This window comes from Oryx dammah, unplaced genomic scaffold (assembly GCF_014754425.2).
Source record: "Oryx dammah isolate SB20612 unplaced genomic scaffold, SCBI_Odam_1.1 HiC_scaffold_4, whole genome shotgun sequence".
In the NCBI taxonomy this organism is placed as follows: domain Eukaryota; kingdom Metazoa; phylum Chordata; class Mammalia; order Artiodactyla; family Bovidae; genus Oryx; species Oryx dammah.
This window is the reverse complement of record NW_024070188.1, coordinates 11,443,594-11,455,633: the sequence shown is the minus strand read 5'-3', so window position 1 is coordinate 11,455,633 and position 12,040 is coordinate 11,443,594. Positions and strand designations below refer to the sequence as shown.

Genomic DNA, 12,040 nt, shown 5'->3' with positions numbered 1-12,040 from the left:
CTCTGATTAAATACTTGCTACTTAAGAAATGTGCAGAATTTGAAGCAAAATAGCACTCTACTAGAAATCTGTGGGGCTTTCCGGGTGGCTCAGTGGTGAAGAACCCACTTGCTAAGCAGGAGGTGCAGTTTCAATCCCTGGGTGGGGAAGATTCCCTGCAGAAGGACATGGCAACCCACTCCAACATTCTTGCCTGGGAAATCCCACGGACAGAGGAGACTGGCAGGCTACAGTCCATGGGGTTGAAAAGAGTCAGGCGCAACTTAGCAACTAAAACAACAATAACAAGAAATCTGTGTATGTCTAAAAATAATTTAACTGATTTCATAAGGTAAGAGCAAATTTCAGAGGAGTATTTCTTTTTAAAACAAACTTAATCAGACTTAATGAGCAGATAAATAGACACAAAATGGTGTCAGTACATGAGAAGCTAGATGTGTTTGCATATGACTGGGTGCAGGAGTTCAAGCAGGCTTGGTCTTTAGACTACCATCTTGAGATATTTTAGGAGAAGCTAGGTTGAACTGTGTACATATTTGAGTTTAGCTCTCAGCTGGAGTTTCACCAGTAAAAGAGGAAAATATAAATGTTCTTCCTCATGTATGCACATGCCGCCACAAGTGTTTCCACACGTATTTTACTTGATAGTTTCCAATGATTGAAAGAGATTTCATTATTGAGTAGCTGTTTGTCAGCAAGTGTGACTAAAAGCCATTTTTAAAAGTCTGTATGGGAAAGCAGATTCTGGGTTTTAGGTCCAAATGTTTTCTTAGGATGACGTGGAGACTGGCTAAATCCTCTGTGTAGAAGTAATCGTGTTTTGTGCATGATAATATGTGGTCATTGTCATTGTCTATGTAAAAATAAATAAAAGTTATGAATAATTTTTAATAAAGTGAATTATACAACATCATTTGTATTTGGCTTTGATCATAAAGCAACATAGGGAGCATGGGCAAGGGTTGTGCACGTGTGCACACACACACACACACACATACAGGCACACAGGCACAGCATCTCAAACACTCTTCTCTGCCTCATTCTTCTTCCTTTCTGAGATCAATCTACAACGTCATTGAAACTCAACGTAACTCTATTGAAATAATATAAGATTTTTTTCCCTTCAAAAGTCTGCCAGGGAAAACTTCTAATCAAGTGCCTCTGAAATGTCTATAACCCCCTAAAATCCAGTAATGATGGTATAATAAAGGTAAGTTTGGGGGGAAGAAAATGCCCATCCAAAGTAGAAAAACTACTGGCTAAATGTCACAATACATCAAAAATGTATTTTCAAGGATAATTTCCATTTAACTGATAGGTTTTTCCATTAAAAATTATAAAATATTTAAAAGAGAAGACAATATGCAAATAATATTTGTTTTAGTTTTTCCAACTTTACAATCAAGGAGTTGGAGTAGATGCTAAGTTTTTTTCCCAGCTCTAATATTCTGTGATTTTTGTCAACATAGGATGTTAAAATGTATCCCACTGTTTCATTCAGATGGTTAGAACAAGTGGCACAAAATTGTGATGTGTGACAATATCACCCTTTTAATTTACAGATAAGGAAGTCCCAGAGAAGTAACATGAGTATCCAATGATACACATCATTAGGGTATCAATGAATGCCACTGCTTCCAAATCTCCCTAATTAGCAAATATTTTGTTCTGTGTTATTAAGACTCAAAATTCCCTCCCCACCCCTGGAAGTTCTCTTTTAGTAATTATGGGGTGAGGCCAAGAATTAAAAAACAACCCTCAATATTTGACTTGTAATTCAAGTTAGGACCACAGACCCACATCAGACTACCTGGGATACAGGCAAGGAGAGGAGGAGCTATGTCACACAGCCCTTGGGCAGGCTTGTGCTCCATGGTTACACAGCAGGATCTTCCTACCAGGTTCATCATCCTATGCCATAGTTTCCCGCCTCCCCAGTGTCTTCTCCCTTTTAGATGAAAAGCATATTATATGAGTGACATCACTTGATATCTAGCGAACTTTCTCTTACAGTCTTCCTATGGAAAAGGATATTCTTGAAACAAACAAGAATTAAAAGACTGGATCTGTAGCCCTTTCTTACCATCTGCTCCAACCTCATGTTCTAGAAGTTTAATTCTGCTCAACTCCTGGAAACTCTTCTTATCGGCAAATATGCAACAGTCTTGAGCCTTGAAGGCAGTCTGGGATTCAAAACTTAATTACTGTGCCTCAAATCATGGTGGGAAGTGACTTTTTCTAAATTGTTAGAATGTATCACAAGGAGATGGCTCTTTGAATATCTTTGTAACAAGAATTCGTTAAGCTTTAAAGCTTAAATAGAATTACTATCTAATAATGTAGTTGGCTTTATACAGAGACAGTGGACAGCAAAATTGCTCCTAAGATCATTCATGTAGAATTTCGGGCACCTCAACGTTCATATTTCTGTCAGCTCTGAGTATATGGATATTTGCTGTTGGCAAATTGTGACCACCAAAAAAGTTTCTGCCCCTTATGCTATCCACGGATGCCAAAGGTTAGTTTAAGGCTTTTTGAATGTAGCACACTACAAGAAAAACAATTCAGCTCTCAATGAAATATCGTTCCTGATTTTCTTTGTTAATAAAAATTTGAAATAGTCTCTTATCTACTAATTTCAGGGAAAAGGTTAAAAAAGGAAAAAGTGAATAACTTACCTCTCACAATATGTATTGCTCCAAATGCTGAAAAAAAGCTTACTAAAATTTAGCCCAAATTAGGATTCAGCCTAACTGAATTTTTTTTTAAACCATATTTAAGGTATGTTTGTTACTGAAGTTGTCAAAATAAATTAATTGTTTAGTTATGTTGTTTATAAAGCAGTCTTATGCTGGCTCTGAGGATCAAGTATACAGCAAAAGCCATAACAGACTGCTGAATGATATATAAAATTTTTGTGGACATTTTATGTTTGTTTTAGAAGGCTGATCTGTTTCAACCTATTTAAACTTTTTATTTATTAATATTTAAAAGAATAAACGAGGAGATCAACGGTATTAGTCTATCCTTATATGGGTTAAGGAACTGAGTTGGCTGTAGAAACCTACTAACCTTAGGTATATGTACAGTTAGTTTTCTATGTAGTTGGGGCCAAGGAAGTGGTTAGTTAATATATGTACCTCAAACGCCTTAAGTGGATACCTATTAAAAGGTACAAAAAATATAAATAATACTGTGTGTTTTAAAAAATTTTAAATAAACACAAAGCATATATAGGTATATATGTTATAATTTCAAAGTCAACACTAGCACATCAGTTTTACTTCTCTAAATACATACTGACATTTCCTGTATCAGCACATGCACCTACAAAATACATAGCCATGCGCATAACCTTGCTTTCTGCCACTTGCAAGAAAGTCAGAATATACAATATAGTACACTGTTTTGACTTAAATCATATTGGCAAATTAATGAGGATGGCATTAAAAAATTCTGATCTAGGAAATCAAAATAGAGGAAGATAATTATTCCATAGATTAAAAACACTGAAGACTGATGGGAAGTTAAGGTTTAAATTGTCCCAGTAATCTTGAAAGGTACAGAAGAGACAGAATTGGTTGTAAACACTCGGAACACTCTGTTTGGCAATCGGGACTCTCATAGTCTAGCAATCCAGGCCAGAGACTTAGACCATCGATGCTTCTGATCGCAGAGGAATGGGGAAGTTGTGGGCAGTTCTCCGCAAGGCAGGAGGTGCTGAAGGAGATCTAGATGCCCATCTGGATGGGAGACGGCGATTTGCTGGTCTAGCAGGTCGGGAAAATCCTTTTCCAGGTGAGGATTTCACTGCCATGGATTCCTAAGACACAAAAGAAGACTTTCACCTCACCATTCAGGAACCATCAGCAAAGAGCTTAATATATTATGGATCCCAACTGTAGGATTAATGTATTACCAAGTTTACAAGCAAGAAAAATTAAAGAAGCTCTTTGTCTAATATTTGTGGTCTGGGATGTTTTAATCAAAACAGCTCACTTTGAATATGAATATGGCATTTGCTAATCTTGTGGATCTCGTTGTACTAAGTTTTAATACAACTAATTTCTTTTTAGAACTAACTATGTAAGTTACTCTTATGTTAGAACTCAAAGTTTATGTCAGGTAACACTGATATGATGGAACTAAAGATTTTCCTTAGTGGAGTGTTAAGATATTTCAGTTTTTTAAAGATAATAATTTAAAGAAGAATTAATTTGTGTCTGGTTATTTTATGTCAAGTTATTGACACTTTTAGAGATCATAAACAAAAAGGACACAAATCACCAAATGATTTGTCTAATGTTTTTTTTATTGTTGTTCACTAAGAACCACTCTTACTATCAGTCTTTTAAAAGCTTCAAAATTATCTTTAAAAGACTTTAAAATAGAACTTTGTTCTTTTTTAAAATATTTACTTTTGGCTGTGCTGGGTCTTAATTGGGGCATGTGGGATCTTTTGTTGCCGAGTGGGCGGGCTCTCAGTTACCATGTGTAAGGAGGCATCTCTCTAGATGTGGCGCTTGGGGTTAGTAGCCCCTTGGGCATGTGAGATCTTAGTTCTCTGACCACATATCAGACCCATGTCCCCTGTATTGGAAGCTGGACTCAACCACACCACCAGGGGTGTCCCAAATATAAGAACTGCTCTTAAGGATCTACAGTAGAGGACCCTTCTCAAACCTCCAGTCATTGCAAAAATGGGAAATATTTAATAATATTTGTTAATGAGAATTTTTGGCTGATTATTGTACACATGCTTCCACATCCATGCCCTTCCATCTGAAGCCTTACAGGTATTTATGGGCACAACTAAACAACACTCATACAAAAGCAGGATAGTTATTTGCACTTTGGGCAAACAGACAAAGTTTCTGATCAACTGGATGTAAACTGATATTTTTGTAGGACTTGAAAACCACATAAAAATTTCTCACACCAGAAGGAGGCAACTAGCATCCTTTAAAACTATGCTGCATACACACTGTGGTTTGTAAAACTAGGATTTTCAAAGTATTGCCTAATTATAACAATATGCCACCTTGTAACTTTTAATAAATTATCTGTATAAGGTACTGATGGATAGCTCTTCATTGTGAATACAGATCTCTTCAACCTCCTTTCTCCCCTCTAAGATTACACTCTTTTGCAAGCACACTGTAATAAAAAAGGTGAGTTTATTTAAATATCCATTTTGGGGGGACAATTTCCACACATTATTATACCTATAATAATGACTTTAAAGTTTTTATGCTATACTATCATTTTTTTTTTCATATACTGCCTTTTAGCTCCACAATAAGAGAACTTTATGAGGCACTATTTTAAATGATGGTTTTTTTAACCAAACTCATATTCATGTGAATAATCCCATGAAGAACACAAATCAAATTCTGGAAATGACTGAACCAATCATAGCTAATAACAGAAAAATACAAGTTATTTTTAAAATACTTTCCATATACTTTAAAATATATAAACACTTTAATAGGATAAAGTTCTATAAATGAACAAATTCACATTCAGAATATTCTTCAAGAAAGAAACACAACAGAGCCCATTTATTACATTATATTTTCTGCTATTTCAGAATTTAAATAAAAGCTGTAATGTACCAAACCCAGACTTAAAAACTAAACTTTTAAAAGTTCGTGCTGAGTTACAATCCTAAGGTTTATATTCATTCACAAATGAAGGGTCAAAGAACTAAGAAGATGTCAAAACATTTGCCTATGTTCTATTTATATGAATGGGCAAACAACTGAACTCTGAGCCATTGCTAAACATGGATGCAGTACCATCAAATATGTTAGACTGCTTTCTCACCTCAGTTGCCTTTTTCCGATCTACCCCTTGCTTCACGTGCTGTGCTCCATGCATTGATGTCTTGTGCTCAAGCTCTTGTTCTATGTGGAGCTTTTCTAAATGCTGACCTAATGTGGCTCCACCACTGACATCAGAACTACATTTGGTCCAGTTGGCCTGGAAGCATCTAGAATTCTGCAATGCAGACCCCGCAGATGTCTCATAGGTTTTCAGCAGCTTTTCCACCACACCATAATTTGACCTGGGGTCCGCGGACCTTGGCCGGCCAGACAAACTACTTGGTCTCCAGTCATGCTCGTGAAGCATATTCCGGTAACTGCTAGGGCTTATGGGCTCCCGTGTTTGTGTGAACTGGCCTGGTGTGGGGTTTTTGGTGGAATTATCAGGCACATTTTCCCTGGGCACAGGCATGGGGGCACTGGCTTTCAGAACGTCAGAAACACTGTCACTGACTGAGACGTTGCCTGTGCACGCAGCCAAGGTCTCGCAGCGCTGAAGATCTTCGGATCGTTCTGAGCAGCTTTGACTTTGTTGTACAGCATGACAATTTCTATCTGTTCTAAATACAATCCTGTTAAATTCATCAGTCTTTTTTGCCAGCTTTTCATTCCCAGTAGTCTTTTCAAAGCCATAACTGAAACTTCTCAGTGGGCCGCTGCTCTGTGACGCTAAGGAGCTACAGTCATTGCTTATATGAAGATCAGGAGGAGATTTAGCAGAGTGATCTGGAATTACCTTTTCATATTTTGGCTCATCTGGAGTAGAGCAGGCTTTCTGAAACCACAGTGTAGAGGGGCTATTTTTTGCACAAACCCCAGGGTTGCATAACCACATGCTAAGTCCAACATTTTCATTACATGAAGGCTTGTTATCTACTTTGGCTTCTGGTGCCAAAGAAGGACACGTGATACCATCATTCAGAGTCCTCCCTTCATTTAGACCCAGCAGAGACATCTCATCATGCTTCCAAAGGAAATGAGGGTGGCTGTTCTTTTCACCTTGACCCTCTTGGGCCACCCAGCTGCTGTGGTCTAAACATTCCTTCCAACTTTCATGGGCTTGTGCAGAATATGAGCTGGGAAAATTTCGAGATGTGCTTCTTGGAGGAGGAATTGGTGGGGTTTCACTTCTTTTCAGATCGGTTATATCAATTCCATCTTTTTTCTTGGAATTGTTCTGGAAAACATTGGTACAGCTCAGATTTTTTCTGTTTTTCCACTTCTCGTTTTCTAAACTGGTTGAAGGAATGCACTGGCTGTTGTTGATCATGTGACCTCCATGAGGAGTATTCGTTATATTTGGTGTTTCCTGGAGAAAAGAATCTGACTTCATCCTAAAAATTATAAAACATGCTATATTAGTGATGTCTTTGTTTATGATAAGCTCTTAAAAGATACTGGGCCTAAAACAATGGATTCTGTTATAGGAAAAGGAGTCATAACTTCCTTAAACAATATTTTTATATAAATTTCCTAGTACAAAACTTCAAGTCACTTTTACTATAGGATAAAGACCACCACTCAGTGTTGTATTCAAGACTATATACATAGTCTGACCCAAACTGTCTTTTTAACTGTCTCTCATTTTCTTCTATTACCTGAAACTTTACCTACACTCAGACTCCACTTCGTGTAGTCTCTTGGGTGTCTCCTGTTGGAGTTCCCATTTCCATAGGTTTTCTCTTGCCATTTCCTTATGTCAGCTTGGCCTACTGAATTCCTATTCATAATGTCGTCTGAGCTCAATCTCCTCCTCTCGAATTTGAAATAACATTCTAAGAAATTAATGAAATAACATTCTATTTCATTCCAGAAATCTGAATCAAAGCACAAAGAGACATGAGCAATACCAAATGGGAGGTGTTATTTAGACAAGAAAGAAAAGTGAGCTTTTTTTTTTTTCTGATGAGTAAAGGACATATTTTTTTTTTTAAAAAGCTGCAGTAAAAATCATGTGGCTGTTCAAGCTACAGTGAGTAATCTGGCATAGATGGAATATTAAACAGAGTGGGAAAGAATGTTGACAAATAAGAGAGAAATGCTAGGTCAAATTGCAATAACTTTGAATTACATATTAAGAATTTTGAGCTTTTTTTCTAAAGGCCATGAAGTCACAGTGAGAACTTTATACCACGAGGGATGGTTTGTAAAAGCAAATTGGAAATTAAGAATTTTCTGAATTATCAAAATAAAAACCTAAATGTAGCAATAATGTGGGTTTACAAATTAACATTAATTAATCATATTGATAAATAGAAGCCACATTTATACCTATTTAATTTCCATTATGAGATAGCTTATAATAAAGCACAGATGAATACCTACTAGGCAAAAGCTAAATGGGAAAAGCGGAAGGCAAAATTATGTATAAAACATGGTTGGGTAAGTAAAATCTGTTGTAAGTCAGTAAAAAAATTCTCTTTGAGCTTCCAAAGAGATGAAGAAAAATAAAGGTTCACATTGCTATAGCTTCTAAGAGAAGTACGCTGTTCCACAAGGAGATAAATGGTGATTATAGAGCAATTGCAACTTGCAGAGAATCCAATTTATTTTTCAATTTGGCTAAAACTTACCCTTAGAATTATATAGGTGTTTCTGAACTGAAACAGCATTTTTACTGCATTGTGTAAATACATATGTGTGTATGTATTTACAGTATGTTGTCTGAAAATTATGAATGCTTTCATTATATACATAATAAATGTAGAGAAATAAATAATTCAGAATATTTCAGCAGAACATCATTATAAAATTAAAACACCACATTGTTAAATTTGACACAGGGCTGGAAGAAGCACAAGCTGGAATCAAGGTTGCCAGAAGAAATATCAATAACCTCAGATATGCAGATGACACCACCCTTATGGCAGAAAGTGAAGAGGAACTAAAAAGCCTCTTGATGAAAGTAAAAGAGGAGAGTGAAAAAGTTGGCCTAAAGCTCAACATTCAGAAAACGAAGATCATGGCATCCGGTCCCATAACTTCATGGGAAATAGATGGGGAAACAGTAGAAACAGTGTCAGACTTTATTTTTCTGGGTTCCCAAATCACTGCAGATGGTGACTGCAGTCATGAAATTAAAAGACGCTTACTCCTTGGAAGGAAAGTTATAACCAACCTAGATAGCATATTGAAAAGCAGAGATATTACTTTGCCGACAAAGGTCAGTCTAGTCAAGGCTATGGTTTTTCCAGTGGTCATGTATGGATGTGAGAGTTGGACTGTGAAGAAAGCTGAGCACCGAAGAATTGATGGTTTTGAACTGTGGTGTTGGAGAATACTCTTGAGAGTCCCTTGGACTGCAAGGAGATCAAACCAGTCCATTCTAAAGGAGATCAGCCCTGGGTGTTCTTTGGAAGGAATGATGCTAAAGCTGAAACTCCAATACTTTGGCCACCTCATGTGAAGAGTTGACTCATTGGGAAAGACCCTGATGCTGGGAGGGATTGAGGGCAGGAGGAAAAGGGGACGACAGAGGATGAGCTGGCTGGATGGCATCACGGACTCGATGGACTTGAGTTTGAGTGAACTCCAGGAGCTGATGATGGACAGGGAGGCCTGGTGTGCTGCAATTCATGGGGTCACAAAGAGTCAGACATGACTGAGCGACTGAACTGAACTGAAAGATGTATTTAACTAGGTTAACCCAGCATACTGTTCCACTGGCCAAATACTCAAAACAAAAAGAATGCCATTGTATACACTTGTTAATTTACTATTTATTATGGTGAGTGTTGGGGTTTTCCAGGTGGCTCAGTGGGAAGGAATCCACCTGCCAATGCAGAAGGCACAGGAGACGCGGGTTTGATCCCCGGGTCGGGAAGATCCCCTGGAGGAGGGTGCGGGAACCCACTCCAGTATTCTTGCCTGGAGAATCCCGTGGATGGAGGAGCCTGGTGGGCTATACAGTTCCTAGGGTCACAGAGAGTCAGACACGACAGAGTGACTGAGCACAATGGCAAGCATAACTAAGCTAAACATCAATAAAAAGTGAAGTACACCTAACAGTCAAATTATAAAGAAAACCAGGAGATTTACTTTAAGAATTAATGATCAAAGAAATGTACAATTTAAGCTTTTATCTCCTAAAACAGCAGATTTTAGTAACATTACTAATTCTTGCTAACAAAGTGTTAAATGTGAAAGGTAATTTGGACTCATTAACTTAAAACAACATCCGTCTTGATTTTTCAACATAAAAGTCATCATAGATGTACCAGCCTACCTTCTGTGGTTAGACCGCTTTCGAATTTCCTCTTGAAAGTTGCATAATTCTTCACTAACTTTGGCAAGTTCTTCAAGAGCCTTTATACATATAAGCAATAGCATGTTAGCCCTTTGAAATGTAAATATTTCTTTAGAAACAGTCCAAGGCCAATCCCGTCTTACTTACTGTGTTGAGGGCGCCAGAGCAGCTCTTCTTCTCTGCCTCAGAAGTCCTCAGGTCAGGCCGGGCCCCACGTTCTTTATGGTTGTCTCTGGCTTCAGAATCCATATACCCTACTTTTGATTTTTTGATTGTTTTTTGTTCCTTGCACACTTGATTTCTTTCCCTGAGTAAACTCTGCTCTGTTTTATCTTTTTTTCCCAGAATGTCCCTGGGATGTATCCCTGTAAATTTACATTGTCCTGAATTGGGGTAATCTGCAGAAGATTCCATTTTATCTCCAATGGCCTTCTCACAATCAAAATCAATGACCTTAGCACGTTCACTCATGTTGATTTTCCTCCGACGCTTTACTTCATGGCAGAGCTATAAGGAAAACAAAGATAAAATTTTCCCCCTAACCTACTTTCTCAATAGTTTTGACCCTAAACACAGTGTTCTGAGTTCTCTTGGCCATATTACTATATAGTGGGTCTCCCCAGGTGGCACTAATGGTAAAGAACCCACTTGCCATTGCAGAAATATAAGAGACTTGGGTTTGATCCCTAAGTCAGGAAGATTCCTTGGAGAAGGAAATGGCAACCCACTCCAGTATTCTTGCCTAAAGAATCCCATGGACGGGGAGCCTGGTGAGCTACAGTCCCTAGGGTCAGACATGACTTAAGCTACTTAGCACACATGCATACATAGACTGCTCCAGGGCACTAATGCTTATGCTTCCAAATCATGCTTCTAAAATCTGGATTAGCTGGAGCAACTTTTGATGAACCATAAAGACTACATGTAGTAGGGCAAAGAAGGTAATTTCTATTTTTCTGAGTATAAATCAATTCATTCAAAAATGACAGAAACCTGCATTTATATATAGATGTCATAATGATACAGAAGCACTGTTAACAAAATTGGAAGGACCTCGATCAGTTACTGGCTGCTGCTGTTGCTGCTAAGTCACTTCAGTTGTGTCCGATTCTGTGCGACCCCATAGACAGCAGCCCACCAGGCTCCCCCGTCCCTGGGATTCTCCAGGCAAGAACACTGGAGTGGGTTGCCATTTCCTTCTCCAGTGCATGAAAGTGAAAAGTGAAAATTGAAAGTGAAGTTGTTCAGTCGTGTCCAACTCCTGGCGACCCCATGGACTGCAGCCTACCAGGCTCCTCCATCCATGGGATCTTCCAGGCAAGAGTACTGGAATGGGTTGCCATTGCCTTCTCCCAATTGCTGGCAATGTGCTCTAATTTAACCAACATTAAGGCCATATTTTAAAAATACATGATCCTACTTGTAAGTCAACATTGAACTGTCTAAACGACTGACAATCTCACATAGTAACTCAGCTCATTCTGTCCCTTAAGTAGTTATTTCATCATCAAAAGATGTTTCCTTAGGAAGTTACGTGGGTGACGGGTAGGTAATTCTCAGACTTGTTTTTTTTTTTTTAACTTCCAAGGCTATATACATTCAAAAAAAGTTTCTTCCTTTGTCCTAATTAAAACAGGTGTGAGCCTGTCCTATGTAATACAATTGAACTCTAAGGCTTTGATCATCTATTAGTTTATTAATTGCCCCAAATTAGTTCTTGAGGATTTAGTTTAACCTGCAGGCAATTAGTGACTTTCTCTTCAGGCTTGAGTTCTGGGAAAGCTTGTCAAATTCCAAAGACTGTCAGAGAACTATCAAAGCAAATGACTCCACATTTTACAGCCACATCCTATATCTGCATGAGATCTATTAATCAAAGAATATAATAACAGATTAATTTCTGCTCAGTATTTACGCAAATCTCAGAGAGAAGCACTAGAACATGGTTAATGCCTGAAGGATACGCAAT

General features: G+C 37.9%; 2 protein-coding genes across 4 annotated transcripts in view; both read right to left on the bottom strand.

The window, feature by feature from the left end:
- Nucleotides 1-896: 896 nt before the first annotated feature.
- Nucleotides 897-12,040, bottom strand: part of KIAA0408 (KIAA0408 ortholog) — a 33,237-nt gene continuing 22,093 nt past the window's right edge. For both annotated transcript variants that reach the window (XM_040238971.1, XM_040238972.1), the window contains exons 3-6: nucleotides 10,219-10,578; nucleotides 10,051-10,130; nucleotides 5,827-7,159; nucleotides 897-3,823 (exon numbers count right to left, since the gene is read on the bottom strand). In XM_040238971.1, the coding sequence (XP_040094905.1) occupies nucleotides 3,650-3,823; nucleotides 5,827-7,159; nucleotides 10,051-10,130; nucleotides 10,219-10,578 (1,947 nt within the window). In that variant the 3' untranslated portion in view covers nucleotides 897-3,649. The remainder of the gene's footprint in view (nucleotides 3,824-5,826; nucleotides 7,160-10,050; nucleotides 10,131-10,218; nucleotides 10,579-12,040) is intronic.
- SOGA3 (SOGA family member 3) overlaps nucleotides 3,233-12,040 on the bottom strand; it is a 77,187-nt gene continuing 68,379 nt past the window's right edge. Inside the window, exons 8-11 of one of the 2 annotated variants that reach the window (XM_040238968.1) lie at nucleotides 10,219-10,578; nucleotides 10,051-10,130; nucleotides 5,827-7,159; nucleotides 3,233-3,823 (exon numbers count right to left, since the gene is read on the bottom strand). The gene's annotated coding sequence lies outside the window, so the exon portion shown is untranslated. The remainder of the gene's footprint in view (nucleotides 3,824-5,826; nucleotides 7,160-10,050; nucleotides 10,131-10,218; nucleotides 10,579-12,040) is intronic. The other variant, XM_040238969.1, reaches the window with a different exon arrangement.